The following is a 19,656-nucleotide window of genomic DNA, read 5'->3' as shown; positions in this document are numbered from 1 at the left end:
GACCTTACCGCTAAGTCAATGAGTGGCGGTAAGGTCTCAGGCCCAAAAATGGACGTGCGCCAATTTTCATTTTGCCGTACATCCATTTTTGGCCCCCCCCAAAAAAAGGCTATTTTGCAGGTGCGCTGAAAAATGAACCTGCATGCGTCCAATACATGCATCTACACCAGCGCAGGACACTTTTCGGCGCACTTTAGTAAAAGGACCCCTCAGTTTTTTCACTAGCACTTTCTGCACCGTACGCTGGCTGACAAGGTTTGAACTTGATCCTCTGATAATTCATCATAGGGACAGTTGACTGGATTGTATGAGGCCCAATAGCTGGAGTTAGATTATGCTAACCACAAGTTAATGAAAGGATGTTTGGTAAGATACAGGCAATGAATGTTCCTAATGAAGCTAAAGCAGACAGTAACACAGAAGTACAAATTCTCTCTTAGCAATGTGCTCTGGCTGCACTCTCTTTCATGCGACCTATGGCTCCAAAGGACTTCAGTTCCAAAAGCAGCAGTGGTGGTCCAGGAGAAAACCAAGGGTGTACGAAAGACTTTTATTGACGAAAGACCCTACCTGGCTGAGTTTGGGCAACAGCCTTCACCAGGAGTCAATACAGTCTTGTCCTTTTGAGTTGGTATGCAAGACTTTATTGACCACTGATGAAGGCTTTTGCCGAAACTCAGCCAAGTAAGGTCTTTCTTCAGTAAAAGTCTTTTGTACACCCTTAGTTTTCTCCTCCTTTCCTGGACCACCAGTGCTGCCTTTTGGACCTTTGACTGATTTTGCTGAGATTTTCTCCTCTTTTTTTCTCCCTAAAGGACTTTAGGCCAGGATTATGAACCGCATACGGTTCAAACGTCTCCTTTTGACCTACAAGTGAATCCACTCCGCAGCTCCTCAGTACCTTTCCGCGCTCATCTCTCCCTACACTCCTCCCCATGAACTCCGTTCGCTGGGTAAATGTCTCCTGTTGTCCCCCTTCTCCCCCACTGCTAACTCCTGGCTCCGTTCCTTCTATCTCGCTACTCCCTATGCCTGGAATAGACTCCCTGAGCCAGTACGTCAGGCTCAGTCTCTGGCTGTCTTCAAGTCTAGGCTTAAAGCCCACCTCTTTGCTACTGCTTTCGACTCCTAACCATGACTCTCTTACTCAACACCCTCACTTATCACCCCATACCACTGCAATTTCCCCACCCCTCGCTGTCTGTTCGTCTGTCCAATTTAGATTGTAAGCTCTGTTGAGCAGGGACTGTCTTTTCATGTTAATTTGTACAGCGCTGCGTAAGTCTAGTAGCGCTATAGAAATGTTTAATAGTAGTAGTAGTAGTAGATTATGACCAGGGCTTGACTGTGCTTCATATGTCTCCCCCTTGTGCCAAAGGCGTGCTCTAAATGTTTGTGGGCCTGATGTTCAAAAAAAACTTGAGCTCCTAAATTTATGCTTCTAAGTTATTTATGAGCATAAGTTTTCAGCTAAAAATTCAGGCCTGCCATTCATTTGCCTAGATTTATAAGCATAATTTATGAGCCTAGTGCTGAAAAATCAGTGCTGCTTTTCCCTACCTTAAATCCACCCTGATGTCACCCACATTTTATGCTCCTAAATTTATGAATTTAGCAAGATTTTGAGTATAAAGTTATGAACTGAGCCATAGTAAATTTTTATGAGTATAACTCTCAAGTTAGAAGCATAAATCCTTTGAAAATTAACCCCATATTCTAGCCTGCAAAATCAGGCTTAGAGATAGATGTGCTTAGCCAAATGTTCCCAATCATTTTAGCTGTGCAAATCCCTTAACATCCAAGAAGTATGGGGACCTCTGTTCCATTTTCACTTTATGCTTTCTCTACCCCAAGTCTGTCCCAATTAGCCTCCCTTTTCCCTCCCAAGTCAATCCCCATGAGCTTCCATGTTTCTCCCCCTTCTCCAGCTAGCCCCCATTCATTTCTCTCCTCTTCCCTCTCTTCCTATCCAGTCCCTCTGCCTCTCCTTCCCTTTTTCACCAATCTTTTCTTGCTCTTCCTCCCAATCAATCTGTACCACAAGCATCAACCATCAGTATCTCTCTCCCCCACAGCCAGCTCCCATCAGTTTCTTTTTTCCTCCCTTCATTCCACGCCCTACCATATCATTGGCATGTCCTTCAATTAATACGTCAAACCACAACAGAAGATTCCCTTTGCTTCCAGACTGACCCTGGCTAGCTTGTTGCAAAAAAGGTTTGAAGAACATTTGTTGTACAGTATCATGTTTAAAATGCATGAGTTAGAATATGCTCTCAGTTCTTTAAAACAAACTGCCACTGTTAGCAACCCATAACACTTTGAACCTCACCCCTCCCAAAAAGCAGGGTCCAACCACAAGCAAGAGAACAGAACAGAATATGTGTAAAGGTTTGTTTGTTTTTTAATTGAGTTTCTTCTCTTGACTTTTCAATGACCAGAAATACTTGCTAATTCACAAAACAGATGATATAAGGCAATTTTCTGACTGTTCTTTTTGGTTTCTGTTTATCATTTCCGTTCAACTGCAAACCCAAAGCTGCTCGGCAAATACAAAAAGACTTCAGGCAAGAAAAAAACAAAACACATGGCTTCCCTCACTGGCGCCAGACTCTGTATTAACTGAAATAAAAAAATGTCCAATGATCACGGTCATCTGTTGTAAAAGGAAAAATAAAACAGAGAAAAGGAGTTCTCTTCACGAGCTGGGAGACCAGAGTGATTCAGAGGGGAGGAACCCATGTGTGTTAGTGACATCTGAGAATTTTGTCACAAAAACCAAACAAATATTCTGAACGGTGAGGAATACACAGGACTCTGTACCGCCTTGTTAAAGATGCCTGAGATATAACTGGGGCATAGCCAAAGTCTTAAATCACACAAAGCTGAAGAAAACGTATTGCTTGAGGTAAGTCACATTCATGTACAGTAAATATTTTCCTCTCCCCAGAGGGTTTACAATCTAGCCCCCCTGTTTACTAAGCTGTGCAGCAATGCCGACACAGACCATTCAAAGTGAATGGGCTGTCGGCATTACAGCACTGACAGCCGCTAGCATGGCTTCAGTAGCATACCAAGGGTGGGGGCAGTCCGCCCCGGGTGCAGGCAGCTAGCACAGCAGGCGTGCGACTGTTGGCTCTGCTGGTCCCTTGCCCCCTCTGACATTACTTCCTGTTCTGGGGAAGGAGACCGGCATAGCCGACAGCTGTGCACCTGCTCCACGCACCCCCTTGCTAGGAGGAAAGATGGGGGGGGGGGGGGGGTGACGCAGCAGCGACCCACTCCGTGTGGGCAAACAAGTTAGGTACAGTACTGCACGGCTTAATAAAGGGGGGGGGGGGGGATATGTCTGTACTTGAGCCAATGGAGGGTTAAGTAACTTGTCCAGGATCACAAGGAGTAGCATTTGAACTCTGGCTTCCCTAGTTCTCAGCCCTGTCCTCTAATCATTAGGATGATTCTCCATTTCTAGTCTCACTCATATTTACTGTACCTGTGCTGCATGTGAATTAAAAGGCACTGGGGTGCATGGAAGATGGAAAAGATAAAGCTATATGTAGACTGACTGCTGCCAAACATTAGCTACAGTATGAGGAGGTTTTATATGTCTCTGTGCTGGAGTTTTGTTCCATTAAACACTGAGCACATCACAAGCTCTAATAAGCTGTGCAGGTAGGAGTGATGTGCAGGATAGAGCACACTGGACTTCTACTGCCATCAAGAAATATCACGCCTAACTGACTTAATGCTACTCTTGTGCTTTCTTGTGAGGGCAGCTGTCCTGGATGTCCAAGAGAAGTGGGGAACTTTCAGCAAAAATTATAAATGAAAGGCACTTTATTAATAAATCCATGGTCCTGTGTCTCACACGAGTGCTACAGAGAGGTCCCTGGCACTGTCAGCTTCTCTTGTCCATTTATCTTTCTTCATTTCCCTTCCAGTCCTTCCCAGCTCTGAGTTGACAGGAGAAGGATATCAAAGGAGTTCACTCTCTCCATGTCTCTGCTTGCATTTGGGAGCCGTTAGCTGGGTGCCAGCTCACTAGTAGGGAAGCTGGTACTCTTTGGGAGGCAAGGCACGTTGTTCTAAGTGTTTAACATGACAAGCGTGGCAAAGCAAATGATTGTCCAGGGGATAGCATCGATGGCCATCCTCATCGTTGAGTTCCATTCCACAGTCCTAAAACAAAAGAAAAAGTAGATTAACTATTTTGAGCTGTGTGACCCCACTCACAGAACGCACAGTAAAGTTCAACTGAACAGGCAAGTAAAGTGAAGTGAATGATTAGGAGACCTTGTTCTGTTCCTGCAAGGATCACCAACTCTACTCTCTGAGGGCTCAGAAACCAAAACAAGCAGAATTCCTGAATGGCTAGCCAATGTCAATACTATTTGTGTCCATATTCTTATGTAACTTGAAAAGAAGACCTGCCTAGAGGAATGGAGTTGCCAAAATCTACAAGGAAAGGAGATGGTCTCTTCTCAGATCAGTACTCAGGCCCAGGAAGGTTACCTTGAACCAATGTACATGTGTCCAACTGTGAGCTAACATTTAAACTACAACATACAAATAATTTGTATCAGAGCTCAACTCCTCCCAGGCACCAGGTTGCCATGGTGACTAGAAATTTCTCTCTGGCGCCTAGGCTTTTTGTGCCTTTTATTCACATTATTGTCCTTTTTGCTGCAGCCACTGGAACTTCCTCCTCCCTGCACTGCGTGACTCTGTGTATGTCTGAGCCACATGGTGCAAGAACTGCACGCTGATCTCAAGTCTTGCAAGACCAGGATGAGAGTTCCTGCACAACATGGCTTCAACTCACAGAGCTGCGCAGTCCCTAGGGTTGCCAACTAGACCCAGATTCGTCTGACAGGGGTGATCCTGTCCTGGGCTTACCCCACTGCATGCAGGGAATTGTGGTTCTGATTTCCCCTTTGGATGTCTAGGAAAAGCAAGGCTACAAGTCCCTGCATGCATTGGGGTAATCCCAGGACTGGATCAACCCTGTCGGGCGAATCTGGATCCAATTGGCAATTCTAGCAGTCCCAGCAGCTGCCATGACAACTTGTTGGAAGCCTCCTTTACAACAAAGCAGCCTGATATATTTTAGGATAAGTTGTCTACGAACTTTAAACGTGAGATGGAGCAGTATTTGCTCATTTATCTTGGCAGAATAGATCAAGCTATTTCAGGTTGGCTGGGGATCGTTTGTGGACTGCTGTCCTCAAGTCTTGCTACAAATTTTCTCTTGAATTCAGGTCTGGGCTTTGACTGGGCCACTTGAGGACATTCACTTTCTTCTTGTTGAGCCACTCCATTATTGCTTTTAATTTGTGCTTAGAATCATTGTCCTACTGAAAGGTGAACCTTCTCTCCAGTCTTAGTTGTTCTCAACCCAGTCCTTGGACACACTTAGCCAGGATATTCACAATGAATATGCATGAGATAAATTTACATGCAGTACCTCCACCGTATGCAAATCTGTCCCGTGCATATTTATTGTGGATATCCTTAAAACCTGACTGGCTAGGTGTGTCCCAAGGACTGGATTGAGAACCCCTACCCCGGTCCCAAATCTGGCAAACAAACTGGTTTTTCTCTACATCCTGCCTGTTGTTTGCACCATCTATATTTTCCTCAATCTTCACAAGCCTCCCTGTCCCTGCTGCTACAAAACATTCCCACAACGTAATGCTGCCACCACTCTGCTTTACTGTAGAGAAAAGGGTCAGCAGGTTGATGCAGTCTGTATAATACACCACACTTAGCTCAGAAACCAAAAAGTTCCACTTTGATCTTATCAAACTATTGAGCCTTCTCCAAAATGCATGCAGTGTTCCCTAAGTGTTTCTTTGCAAACACTACAGGGGTACATCATATGGCTTTTCTTCAGCAGAGGCTTCCTTCTTGCCATATTTGCAGAGTAATCTTGAAATTGTTAAAAAGTCATCGTTTTCCCTAGTCTCAGCCAGACTGCTATATTCTGTCAAAGTAACCTTAGGACTCACAGTAACTTTTCTCAACAATTTCCTGACTACTGGCCTTGGAGGCATTGTCTTGGTGATGCTGAACTGTTCCCTCTTTTAGAACGATAGTGCCCCAAGGGATATTAAAACTTACTGAAATTTTCTTACGGCCCTCCCCCAATCTGTACTTTTGAATAACATTTTCACAGAATTATTTCGGCAGTTCCATGGTCTTCATGCTCAGACCTATGCTTCAAATTCACTTCTGAATTGGTCACCTAGGAGTATTTCAGTTAGCTCAACTACTGCACATGGATCTTGTTATGGCAATTTTTGGAAATGGAGCTAATCTGGGTTTCCTGCGAGAAAAAGGTGTGAAGACTAACACAATCAAACCTTTTAGGTTTCTTATGGGCAGGTGTATTAATATAGGGATTCCCAGCCTTGTTAGCTGTGCACACCCTTAAACCTCCAAAAGGTTCTGGGACCCCCCCCCCCCCCCCCCCATTCTATCCACACTACACCCAAGTCATCCCCATTTTGCTCCCTCTCTCCCTCACAATCCCATTTCCACCAGCCTCCCTATGTCTCTCTGCATTCTTCAGCTAGTCTCCATTAGTCTTTCTCTCCTCCTTAGCTAGTCTCCAATTTCTCTGCCTCCTTCTCAAATGTATCTTGTCTCCTCTCTTCCCTTCATGTGCATCCTGTTTCCCCTTTTCCCTTCCCTTCATGTGCAGCCTGTCTCCTCTTTTCCCTTCCCTACATGTGCAGACTCACTCCCCTCTTCCCTTTATGTGCAGCCTGTCTCCCCTCTTCTCTATCCTTCCCTATATGTGCAGTGTCTCACCTCTTTGTTTCCATATCCATTATCCATCTTCCCTCTGTGTCCTTGTCCCTATCCTGCCCCCATGTTCAGCATCTCACTTCCCCTGCCCAACATCTCCATTATGTATCCCTACCCTTCTTTTTCAGCATCACCCCCTGTGTCCCTATCCCCCATGTCTAATATCCCCCTTTCCCCTGACCATAGGCTCTCTTCTGTATCCCTAACCACCCCTCCCCCCAAGTTCAGCATTGGTCCCCTGTGTCCCACCCTCTCTTTATTCAGCATTGATAGTCTCTGTCCCTATGCTCCTCCATGCCCACTATCTCCCTTCTGTGTCCCTATGCCTCCCCATGTCCAGCTTCTTCTTTCTCTCTACCCTCCATGCCCCAGCATCTTTCCTATTCTTCCCACATGGTCCACTATCTCTCTGTTTCTTCTCTCTACCTTGCATCCTCTGTCTAGCATCTTTCCCTTATCTTCCCTCCACCCCACCACAGGACAGTATGTCTCTCTCCCTCTCCAATACCCGGTGCAGCATGTGTCCCTACCACTGTGAGTCCAATATGCCCCCCTTTTCCCTTCATCTTCCACAGACCACAGTCCCACATCTCTCCCCACTATGGCATCTCATCTTCCCCCCTCTCTCTTTCTGGGTCCCCCCTGGGTAGGTTTGCATCTCCCCCTCCCTGCCCAGTTGCCCCCTTGTAGTTAATAGTAGTTTGGCATCTCCCCTACCCAGCCCCCTCCCAATAGCATCATCTCCCCCTCCCCTGCAGGTCCAGATTTTATTTTGCCCCCTTCCCCTGACAGTCTAGCATCTCTCCTGCCCTCCCCCGACAAATCCAGCAGCTCCCTCCTCCCCTAGTGCAAGTCAGCAGCTCTTCTGATGCCCCCCCGCAGGTCCAAACAGCTCTCCCGCTTCTTCCCATGCCTGAAGCACTTCAAACTTTTCTCTTTGCTGCAGCAGCGATCAACACATGCTGTCTGCAGCTGGCACTGGAACCGTTCCTCTGCACATCTCGGTCCCTGCATAAACAGGAAATTGCATCAGCAGGGGACGGGATGTACAGAAGAAAGGTTCCAGTGCCAGTTGCAGACAGCATGTGTTGATTGCTGCTGGAGAAACCTTTGAAGCGCCGCGGGCATCAGAAGAAGAGGGAGAGGTGTATGGACCAGGGGGAGGAGGAGGAGTGTCAGGAGAGCTGCTGACTCGCGCTCGGGGAGGAGGGAGGGAGAAATGCAGCATGAGGAAAAAAAGATGTGGCTACAAACAAACAAACAAAAAAAATCAGGCAGTTTCACTGGGATTCCCAAACTCCCGAGGCACACCTGGGGAGCAGCCACAGCACACCAGTTGAAAAACGCTACCCTAGTTCTTACTCATCAAACGCTTTACTCCATGGTACCATTATTTCATTTCAGTTTCCTCATACCCTATGCTCTAGTAAGGTCCTTTCAGTTTCTACCTCAACATCTACTTGTAACTCTCACATACTGCTAAAGCAGCTAGGGCTTTTCGGCTTGGAGAAGAGATGACTGAGGGGAGATATGATGGAGGTCTACAGAATACTGAGCAGAGAGTGGGACGGGTAGTCGTGAATTGCTTGTTTACTCTTTCCAAAAATACTAGGCCTAGGGAGCATGTAGTGAAGCTACTAAGTACACAGTACGACGCCAATTATTCGAACGCCGATCATCCGGATGTCCAATTATGCGGACCCATTATCCAACCAACAGTACAGTACCTTCCCAGCCAATCCTCACGGTCTGCGCACTCTGCTGCAGAAAATGATGTAAATGAGAGCAGGGAAGCAGAAGAGAAAAGCACTGCCCTTTCCTTTTCCTCCTGACTCATACACAGCAGAAAAAAGCTTGCAGGGACGCAGCAGAGAAAACCCTTGCTCTTTAAGCTTGCAGGGGTATGGTAGAAACAAAAGCCTTGCCCTTTCAGCTTGCTTGGACACAGCAGAGAAAATAGCCTTGCCCCTTTCAGCTTGTGTGGACGCGGCAGAGAAAAACCTTGCTCTTTAAGCTTGTGAGGATATGGCAGAGACAAAAGCCTTGCTCTTTCAGCTTGCTTGGATGCAGCAGAGAAAATAGCCTTGCACTTTCAGCTTGGAGGGACCTTGCTCTTTAAGCTTGAGGGGACGAGGCAGAGGAAAAACCTTTATCTTTCAGCTTAAAAATGGCAACACAGTGAAAAAGGCAAAATTGATATCGTGGAGAAATTAAGAAAGGGAGTGTCGGGGAAAACGATTTGGCAGAAGAATATAGTGTAGGAACATCAACAACATCTGTGTCATACTGCAGTAAATTTAGAACAAACAGGAAAAAATATTCCTTCACTCATTGTGTAATTAACTCTGGAATTTGTTGACAGAGAATGTGGTAAGAGCAGTTAGCTTAGCAGGGTTTAAAAAAGGTTTGGATAATTTCCTAAATGAAACGTCCATGAGCCATTATTAAGATGGACTTGGGAAAATCCATTATTTATTTCTAGGATAAGTAGCATAACATCTGTTTTATTGTTCTGGGGTCTTGCCAGGTACTTGTGATTGGCCACTTTGGAGAAAAAGAAAAGAGTGGGGGAAGATAGGCTCTTTCCAATCAATAGGGGAGACGTATATATGAAAAAAGTATAATATTATTATAACAGGTTGACTCAACACAGCCGTGTTTCAGCGCCGTAGCACCTTCTTCAGGAGTCTTCCAACAGTATATTGAGTACTTGAATGATTAATACTCCAAGAAAAGCCAATTTCAAAGAACATGCAGTTCCTTCTCTTCCAGAACAATGGCAGAAATGCATACAGCAAGCATGGCCGTAGTAGCACATCTAAACCTGTTGTTGAGTCAACCTGTTATAATAAATATTATACTTTTTTCAAATATACGTCTCCCCTATTGATTGGAAAGAGCCTATCTTCCCCCACTCTTTTCTTTTTCTCCCTATATTGTTTCGTGGGGATTAAGTGCACCTCTACACTTCGTGTGGCTTCCTTTTTTGGCCACTTTGGAAACAGGATACTGGGCTTGATGGACCTTCGGTCTGTCCCAGTATGGCAACACTCATGCTCTTATGTCTCGTTATCTCCAGCACACCCTACCCCCCCCCCCCCCCCCCCCTTATGTATCTTAGTTGGATTTTAAATTATTTACCACTCTATCCCCTTTCCTTATAATGTGAAATTTGTATTATAGGTTTCCTTACATTCTACTACACCTTCTCTGTTTCTTTATTATGTTTATGGTTGTAAACTACTTAGATGTTTTTAAATATTTGCAGTATAGCATCCCTGCTCCCATTCAACTATGAATTATGAGGGAAGAGAGGGCGAGAGATGCTGGACTGGGATTTTGGTGCCCTTTATTACTGGCGCTCTGGGTGACATCTAATCCATAGGTTGAGCCGTCCTTGTTCCCCTCCCTGCCTTAGCCCTTCCACTCTCTCTCTCCCCTCTTTGGCCTCAGCACTCGCTAGCTCTCTCCTGGCTCCTTACCTTTGCCTCACCACTCTCTCTCACCATTCTCTCTCTTCCATTCCTCTCCCCAACAACTCTATTTCTAGCCCATCTCCAGGCCTCCAATCTTCTCTCTCTCTCTTCCTCAGTCAGTCCTCAGCACCCTCTTTCTCTCCCTTATTACTACTATTACTACTACTTATCATTTCTATAGCACTACTAGACGTATGCAGCGCTGTACACTTGAACATGAAGAGACAGTCCCTGCTCGACAGAGCTTACAATCTAAATAGGACAGACAAACAAGAGATAAGGGAATATTAAAGTGAGGATGATAAAATAAGGGTTCTGAACAAGTGAATAAGGGTTAGGAGTTAAAAGCAGCATCAAAAAGGCGGGCTTTTAGCTTAGATTTGAAGACGGCCAGAGATGGAGCTTGACGTACCGGCTCAGGAAGTCTATTCCAGGCATATGGTGCACCATTATTAGTCTTGCTCTCCCTCCCCTCACATATTACTGCTGTACTTCTGTTCCTAGCCCCAAGGGCTCTAGCTTCTCCTAGCCTTTCTGATCCTGCCATCACAGCATCTAATGTTTCTTCACACCACCTGTCTGCTTCTAGTCAAACTGTCTGCTTCCTGTGCCCGCTCCGTCGAACGCCTCTGGCTGAAATCTCGTTCCCTTGCTGACTTCATACACTTCAGTTCATGCTGACCTCCTTCCAATCTGCTCTTTTGCTTGCCAAACAGGACTATTACATCCAGCTGACTAATTCTCTCAACTCAAACCCTCGACTTCTCTTCGCCACACTGAACTCTCTCCTCAAGATGCCTCCATCTCCAACTCCCCCCTCACTATCTCCTCAGCCCCTAGCTGAATTCTTCCACGACAAGGTTCAGAAGATAAACCTTGAATTCTCAACCAAGCCACCCCCACCTCTCCCTCCCCTTGTCCCTTCCCCTATCTCCCCAACCCCTCCGTCCTTTTCGTCCTTTCCCGAAGTCACTAATGAAGAAACAACACAACTTCTCTCCTCCTCTAAACGAACTACCTGTTCCTCTGATCCCATTCCTACCCACCTTCTTAACACCATCTCACCTACTCTTACCCCTTTTATCTGTCATATCCTCAATCTTTCACTTTCCACTGCGACCGTTCCCGATGCCTTCAAACATGCTCCACTGCGACCGTTCCCGATGCCTTCAAACATGCTGTGGTCACACCACTCCTTAAGAAGCCCTCATTTGACCCTACATGTCCTTCCAACTATCGACCCATCTCCCTCCTCCCCTTCCTCTCCAAGATACTTGAACGCGTTCATCGCCGCTGTCTTGACTTTCTTTCATGCCGTTCTTGACCCACTCCAATCTGGCTTTCGCCCTCTTCATTCAACTGAAACTGCACTTACAAAAGTTTCCAATGACCTGTTACTGGCCAAATCCAAAGGTCTCTATTCTATCCTCATTCTTCTCAATCTATCCGCCGCTTTTGACACTGTTGATCACAGCCTACTCCTTCATACACTGTCTTCACTTGGATTCCAGGGCTCTGTTCTTTCCTGGTTCTCCTCCTACCTCTCGCTTTGCACCTTTAGTGTACACTCTGGTGGATCCTCTTCCACTTCTATCCCACTACCAATCTTAGTACCTCAGGGTTCTGTTCTCGGTCCTCTCCTGTTCTACTACTACTACTACTACTTAACATTTCTAGAGCGCTACTAGGGTTACGCAGCGCTGTACAGTTTAACAAAAAGGACAGTCCCTGCTCAAAAGAGCTTACAATCTAATGGGCGAAATGTCAAGTGTCAAGTGGAGGAAGTTTAGATTACCTGAATAGAGGTATGGTGGTTAGGTGCCGAAGGCGACATTGAAGAGGTGGGCTTTGAGCAAGGCTTTGAAGATGGGCAGGGAGGGGGCTTGGCGTATGGGCTCAGGGAGTTTATTCCAGGCATGGAGTGAGGTGAGGCAGAAAGGGCGGAGCCTGGAGTTGGCGGTGGTGGAGAAGGGTACTGAGAGGAGGGATTTGTCTTGAGAGCGGAGGTTACGGGTAGGAACTTAAGGGGAGATGAGGGTAGAGAGGTAAGGAGGGGCTGCAGATCGAGTGCATTTGTAGGTTAATAGGAGAAGCTTTTAACCATGCTGGCTGTCGTTAGCTCTTCTTTCCACCTTTGTTAATATGATGAATACATCTGGTCTGGGCTTCCACGATGATATTTTTAAATATCATCCACGCCTGACTTAAAGTCCTAACCTTTGCAGCCAACCCTTTCAGCTTCTTTTTAACCATTTTCCTCATTTTGTCATAGTCACCCTTTCAAAAATTGAAAGCTGCTACAGCAGATTTCTTTAGTGACTTCACTCCAGATATCTCCATCTACACTTCCTCCCTTGGCTCTCTGATATCATCCCATGGCTTTCAATACCATCTCTACGCTGACGACTCCCAGATCTACCTCTCTGAAATCTCAACCAGCATCCAGACCAATGTTTCAGCCTGCCTGTCTGACATTGCTGCCTGGATGTCTCAACGTCATCTGAAGCTTAACATGGCCAAGACCGAGCTTCTCATCTTTCCCCCTAAACCCACCTCTCCTCTCCCCCCTTTCTCTATTTCTGTGGATGGCACTCTCATCCTCCCTGTCTCATCAGCTCGTAACCTTGGGGTCATCTTCGACTCCTCTCTCTCCTTCTCTGCTCACATTCAACAGATTGCCAAAATCTGTCGTTTCTTTCTCTATAACATCAGCAAAATCCGTCCCTTCATCTCTGAGCACTCTACCAGAACCTTCATCCACACTCTTATCACCTCTCGCCTAGACTATTGCAACCTGCTTCTCAGGGCCGTGCCAACACAGTAAGCGAGGTAAGCACTGCAGGGGGGCGCTGACCTCTGGAGGGCACCTGAGGTCCGCTCAGTTGCAAAATCTTTTACCTGAAGTTGTGATTCTCCTCTCTCCCCTGCCCTCCCCTCTTCACGTAGCAGTGCTCACTGAGGCAGGCAGGCTCTGCTGAAGTTGTTTGAAACAATACAACGAGTGCTATATATGTCTTTGGTGTGGGAAGAACTCCTTAGTCAGGGTGAGCTTGAACAACATTCAAATTACAGAGAACAGGTTTGGAGGGAGGTGTGCAAGTAAGACTGGGGAGAAATAAAAAATAAATAGTGTAATTGTTAGAATCTGTAAGTGGTTCAAAGTTTTTCTGAGCATGTACACCGAGAGGAGGGCATGGTGAGTGCAATGATGTGTACATAATTATCAGATAACCTGAGATAGCTAGAGCTAAAAGCCATTTCATTGGCTGATGGTTCCAACAGTAGTTTCAAAGAAGTCTAGCTGACTGTTTAGTGTTTGAAGAGCTGATAAGTGAGAATCTGATTGCTTTTTTTGTGTTTGTTTTTATATAAAACATTCTCCTTGGATAGGAAGAGTAAAGAGTTTGTGATACGTGAAAATACATTTTGCTTTAATGAAATTGCTAAACTTTAGAGTCAGTGCTAGCGATCATTTTCACGGTTAAAAATCATAAAAAATTATTTGCGATCAAGTATTTTGCAAGAAAGGCTTGTAAGCCTTGCCATGATTGCTATTGAGAATGATATATGTGCCCAGTTGGATATCAAAGATTTAATTGCCAATTTCGTGAACATGAAAGCACGAAATGAAAGCACGAAAAGCTAAGTGGTTGTAAACCCTTTATTTGTTCAGCAATCCCACAAAGATGCACTCCATCTTTCAGCTCCTATTTCCTTTGCATCTTGTGCCACACGGCAGGGGGGGGGGGGGGGGCGCCAACTGATAGTCTGCAGGGGGGTGCCAGAGACCCTTGGCACGGCCCTGCTGCTTCTCATCGGCCTCCCACTTAGCCATCTCTCTCCTCTTCAATCAGTCCAAAACTCTGGTGCACGACTCATTTTCTGCCAAAATTGCTACATCACAATAGCCTTCTCCTCAAATCACTTCATCCGTTTCTGCATTCAATTCACACTTCTCTTACTGACCTATAAGTGTATTCACTCTGCCGCTCCCCAGTACCTCTCCACTCTTGTCTCTCCCTACACCCCCCCTCGGGCACTCCGTTCTGTTGACAAATCTCTCTTGTCTGTCTCCGTCTCCTCTACTGCTAATTCCAGACTCCGTTCCTTCTATCTTGCTGCACCACACGCCTGGAATAGACTTCCTGAGCATGTACGTCTAGCTTCCTGAGCATGTACGTCTAGCCCCGTCTTTGGCCGTTTTCAAGTCCAAGCTAAAAGCCCACCTCTTTGACGCTGCATTTGAGTCCTAACCACTGCTCACTTGCCTGTACCTTTTATCCCCTCCTCTTTAATTCCTCTTACCTCTTAGTTGTTCTGTCTGTTACCTGTCTTAATTAGATTGTAAGCTCCTTGAGCAAGGGACTGTCTTTATGTGTATGGTGTACAGCGCTGCGTATGCCTTGTAGCACTATAGAAGTGATAAGTAGTAGTAGTAGTCACTGTTGTAGCCACCCCTACATCTTCTGTTTTCCCCAGTCACATGGCTACTGTTAGTCTTACCCCCATGGCTTCTGCTATTGCTTTTGTTTGGCTTTTTACAGCCTCAGTATGGAACAGTAATTTTCCCCTTTCCTCTATTCCCTATAGATTCCAAGTTGGGAATCACTGTACTAAGCATTTTTCCCATAGATACAACATGAAACAAAACCTGTAGTGCATAAGGCACTCCATGACTGTTTAAAACACACCTCACATGAAAGTTCATAGCACAATACTGGACAGTATACAAGGCAGCATGCCCAAAGTCAACACCTTCATCACTACAATGGGTATTTAGAACATAATATACAAACATCAGAGTAGCCATACTGGGTCAGACCAATGGTCCATCTAGCCCAGTATCCTGTTTTCCAAACAGTGGCCAAGTACCTGACAGAAACCCAAATCGTGGCAACACTCCATACTACAAATCCCATACTACATACTCCATATGGACTTTTCCTCCAGGAATTTGTCCAAACCTTTTTTAAACCCAGATATGCTATCTACTGCACATCCTCTGGCAAAGAGTTCCAGAGCTTAACTATTCGTTGAGTGAAAAAATACTTCCTCCTATTTGTTTTGAAAGTATTTCTATGTAATTTCCTTGAGTGTCCCCTAGTCTTTGTACTTTTGGAACGAGTAAAAAACTGATTTACTTCTACTTGTTCTACACCACTCAGGATTTTGTAGACCTCAATCATATCTCATCTATCTCTTTTCCAAGCTGAAGAGCCCTAACCTCTTTAGCCTTTCCTCATACGAGAGGAGTTCCAGCCCCTTTATCATTTTAGTCACTCTTCTTTGAACCTTTTCTAATTCCGCTTTTTTGAGATACGGTAACCAGAACTGAACGCAATACTTAAGGTGCAGTCATACCATGGAGCTATACAAAAAGACATTATAGTATTTTTGGTCTTATTCACCATCCCTTTCCTAATAACAAATATTTTAGATGTTTTTCACCAAGAATTTAATTTAAATCCATTTAATGCTCCACCCCTAAATGACCTCCTTTGTTGGCTGGAGTTGGGCCCGCACTAGGGTGTGCCTCTTGGCTCTCTCCAGTCCTTCAGGATATCATCCCTGCACTTGAACATTCCAAGCAATACTAGCCAGAAAATCTGCCAGCCCAAGAGCTAGCACTGCGCACTTCAGTAATATTTTACCCCATGATGATTGTGGTGTTATGAAATTTAATGTAAACTAATCAAAAGTGATGCACGTTGGGAAGAATAATCCAAATCATGGTTATCTGATGCTAGGGTCCACCTTGGGAGGTCAGCACCCAAGAAAAAGATCTAGGTGTCATTGTAGACAGTATGCTGAAATCTTCTGCCCAATGTGTGGCAGTGGCCAAAAAAGCAAACAGGATGCTAGGAATTATTAGGAAAGGGATGGTAAATAAGACCAAGAATACTACACTACAGTTCGTAATGATCTCCAACAATCTCATCTGTTCTTGTTTTCCTTTATGTGGTTCCACCACATGAACCTTTCTGTGGTCCCTACCACATGAACCTTTCTTTTCCTACCACAACCTAATCCTATTATTTGTATTTGTTTACACCGGAGCCTACCATCACCTCTCCAGCACCATGTAAGCCACACCTGCAAGTAGGTGGGAAAATGTGGGGTACAAATGTAGCAAATAAAATAAATCATGGTATCTGTGCCTGAGTATTGCTTCTGCCCAGGAAGAGTTCATTCAATGCAGGGCCCAAACTATCCTCTCCACCAACAGTTTGGTGCCTGACCAAAATGAGTAGCTGAGAAAACCAGCCTCCTCCAAAACCACTGCAGTACTGCTAGCAGGAAGTACATAAGGCAGCTACCACATTTTCAATTACGGAAATCAATTCCATGGGGTAGCTGACCGTTTTCTTGTCCCAGAAAACTCAAATTCCTGTCTGAGAAAGAAAAAATCTCCCTCATTCATTTGTTATGTAAAAATCTCTGAACCCGCTTGACTACTGAATCGGGAAACCCATGGCTAGTCAAAATACAGCACTCCAGCGATGTGGTCCATGCATTGACATGGAGGGGCATAATCGAATGGGGCACCCAAGTTTTCATGAGGGCGTCCTCGCAGGTCGGCCCTGTAAAGGGGCGGGGTAACCCATATTATCGAAACAAGATGGGTGTCCATCTTTTGTTTCGATAATATGGTCGGGGACGCCCAAATCATGAAATTTAGGTCGACCTTAGAGATGGTCGTCCTTAGGTCATTGAGGAGGTTCATCTCAAAAATGACCAAATCCAAGCCATTTGGTCGTGGGAGGAGCCAGCATTCGTAGTGCACTGGTCCCCCTCACATGCCAGGACACCAACCGGGCAACCTAGGGGGCACTGCAGTGGACTTCAGAAAAAGGCCCCAGGTGCATAGCTCCCTTACCTTGGGTGCTGAGCCCCCCAACCCCCCCCCCAAAACCCAAAACTGTACACCACTACCATAGCCCTTAGGGATGAAGGGGGGCACCTACATGTGGGTACAGTGGGTTTCTGGTGGGTTTTTGGGTGCCCTTCTCTTTCGAAAATTCACCTGAATGTCTTGTAACTTCCCTGGTGCAGGCCCTGACTCCAGTCCTTGGTCGATTTTCTTCCCTCAGATCTCAACCTAACACATTCCGGGGTCAATATTCAGCTGTCAGTAGTAGGCATTTCCATATCATCAAGCTGATCAATCCATAGACTGGTGGGTTGTGTCCATCTACCAGCAGGTGGAGATAGAGAGCAAACTTTTGCCTCCCTATATGTGGTCATGTGCTGCCGGAAACTCCCCAGTATGTTCTCTATCTCAGCAGGTGGTGGTCACACACAGCAGCAGCTCTGGCTAGGCCTCCAAGCCTAATCCTTAGGTTTTGTTGAGGCCTGGGGTTGAGGGCTCTTTTGAGCAAGTGCAAACCTGGTGGTGCCAGGTCCCTCCTTTTCTCCCCCCTCCCGCTGGCTCCGTTTAAAAAAAAAAAAAAAAAATTTTAAACGTCTTTAAAGGCGTTTAATTCGACGTTTCTTTAAACGTTCATTGCAGCTACTCACTGGGACACCAGTTCGTTACAGCTCGGAGCGGCAAGCAGGTAATTTACCTTTTTATAGTGGGCAGGGGGTTCCCCGATTCTTCTCCTCGTGGCATATGGCGTCGGAGGGCGAGGGCGCAAAGGGTCGCTCCCCGGATCGCTGGAGCGCTTCTAGAGGGGATGCGGGGGTTTTACAACCTGATTCGCCCTTGATGGGTGACAGTTTAGTGACCGATGAATGTCCCGGTCGTTCCTCCGGCGTGGCGGTTTTTTCCCGCCATAAACGCCCATCCCCCGCTCCTCGCCTCCGCCATCTTGGCCGGCCACGCGGCTCGGACGGCTTCTTCGTGGGCCGCCCTTGAGGTTGGAGACATTAATGCCATGAACGCCATTAATTTGGGCGACGGCACAAGCGGCTAAAGTTAAGCGCCGTTCTTCCCGCGCGGCTCCTTCGCGGAGTTTCGCGCCGGACGCCATTTTGGATGCGCAGCATGTCTCTCCCCCGCTATTGCGAGCGCCGGTTGAGAGTGCGTCTAGGGCTGTTGCCCAGGCTGCGGAAGTGCACAGTCTGGGGGGTTTCTCCCCCGAGTTTGTTTTGCTGCTGCATCAGGCTTTCCTCATGCAAAACGCTGCCCCTGCTCCCTCTTCTGATAAAGAGGTTGAGGTTCCCAGAGGTAAACGCCCTCGGGTTGATTTCCAGGCCTTGGAGGACTTTGTCTCCTCCGATGTAGATGAGGGCAGCGTGTCTGAGGTCTCCCAACGGTCCTTTGCGGATTCCTTGGAGGAGATAGATCCCCGCTCGGATGGAGCGGATGACCCCTCTGCAGCGCGGCTTTTTAGCCCAGAGGATTTGCCCAACCTGTTTTTACAGGCCATGGACACTTTGAAGATTTCCTCTCCGGAGGACGTCTCTCCCTCAGCCCCTGTTGGCTCTGCCATTATGCTGGGGACGAAGCGCCCGCCTAGATCCTTCCACGTGCATGATGCCATGCACACCTTAATTGCGGCTCAATGGGATGTCCCGGAAACGAGCCTTAAAGTGGCTAGGGCTATGTCCCGCCTCTATCCTTTGGCTGTGAGTGAACGTGAGGCCTATCTGTGGCCTACCGTGGATTCTTTAATCACTGCGGTGACTAAGAAAACGGCGTTGCCGGTGGAAGGTGGCACGGCCCTAAAGGACGCCCAAGACAGAAGATTGGAGGCGGCCTTAAGGTCGTCCTTTGAGGCAGCTGCTTTAAGTTTGCAGGCCTCAGTTTGCGGGTCCTATGTGGCCAGGGCGTGCCTGACTATGGTGCAGCGGGCTTCCCCCTCGGATCTTTCCTTGAGGGCTGATTGGCCGGCCCTGGAATCGGGCTTAGCCTATTTGGCAGACTTGCTGTATGATGTCTTGAGAGCCTCAGCTAAAGGCATGGCTCAGACAGTCTCTGTGCGGCGGTGGCTTTGGCTGAAACATTGGTCTGCTGACCACGCCTCTAAATCCCACCTGGCTAGATTGCCTTTTAAAGGCAAGCTGCTCTTTGGGGTCGAGCTGGACAAAATCGTGACCAATCTCGGCACGTCTAAGGGCAAGAAATTACCAGAGGTCAGGGCTCGGGCTAGTACTCGTCCCGGTACCTCCAGAGGACGGTTGCTGGAAGCCCGTCGGTACCGCCCGGGCAAGTCGGGTTCCTCTGCCCCCTCTTCCTTCAAGAGGAATTTCTCCCCCAAGCAGCATTCCTTTCGCAGAGACCGCCGTCCCGGAGGTGCTCCCTCCGGTCCTCCCCCAGGGTCTCGTACCCAATGACGGGGCCTTGGTCCACGCCCCAGTGCAGATTGGAGGACGGCTGTTCTCGTTTCTGGGCGAGTGGACCACTATAACTTCAGACGCGTGGGTG

At 46.8% G+C, this 19,656-nt stretch overlaps 1 protein-coding gene across 2 annotated transcripts in view; it reads right to left on the bottom strand.

Moving 5' to 3' along the window:
• Positions 1-3,426: 3,426 nt before the first annotated feature.
• Positions 3,427-19,656, bottom strand: part of LIMD1 (LIM domains containing 1) — a 226,931-nt gene continuing 210,701 nt past the window's right edge. For both annotated transcript variants that reach the window (XM_030204291.1, XM_030204299.1), the window contains one exon: positions 3,427-4,179. In XM_030204291.1, coding sequence (XP_030060151.1) covers positions 4,042-4,179 — 138 coding nt within the window. In that variant the 3' untranslated portion in view covers positions 3,427-4,041. The remainder of the gene's footprint in view (positions 4,180-19,656) is intronic.

Source organism: Microcaecilia unicolor, chromosome 1 (assembly GCF_901765095.1).
Source record: "Microcaecilia unicolor chromosome 1, aMicUni1.1, whole genome shotgun sequence".
Taxonomy (NCBI): domain Eukaryota; kingdom Metazoa; phylum Chordata; class Amphibia; order Gymnophiona; family Siphonopidae; genus Microcaecilia; species Microcaecilia unicolor.
This window is presented reverse-complemented; position numbering and strand designations above follow the sequence as displayed.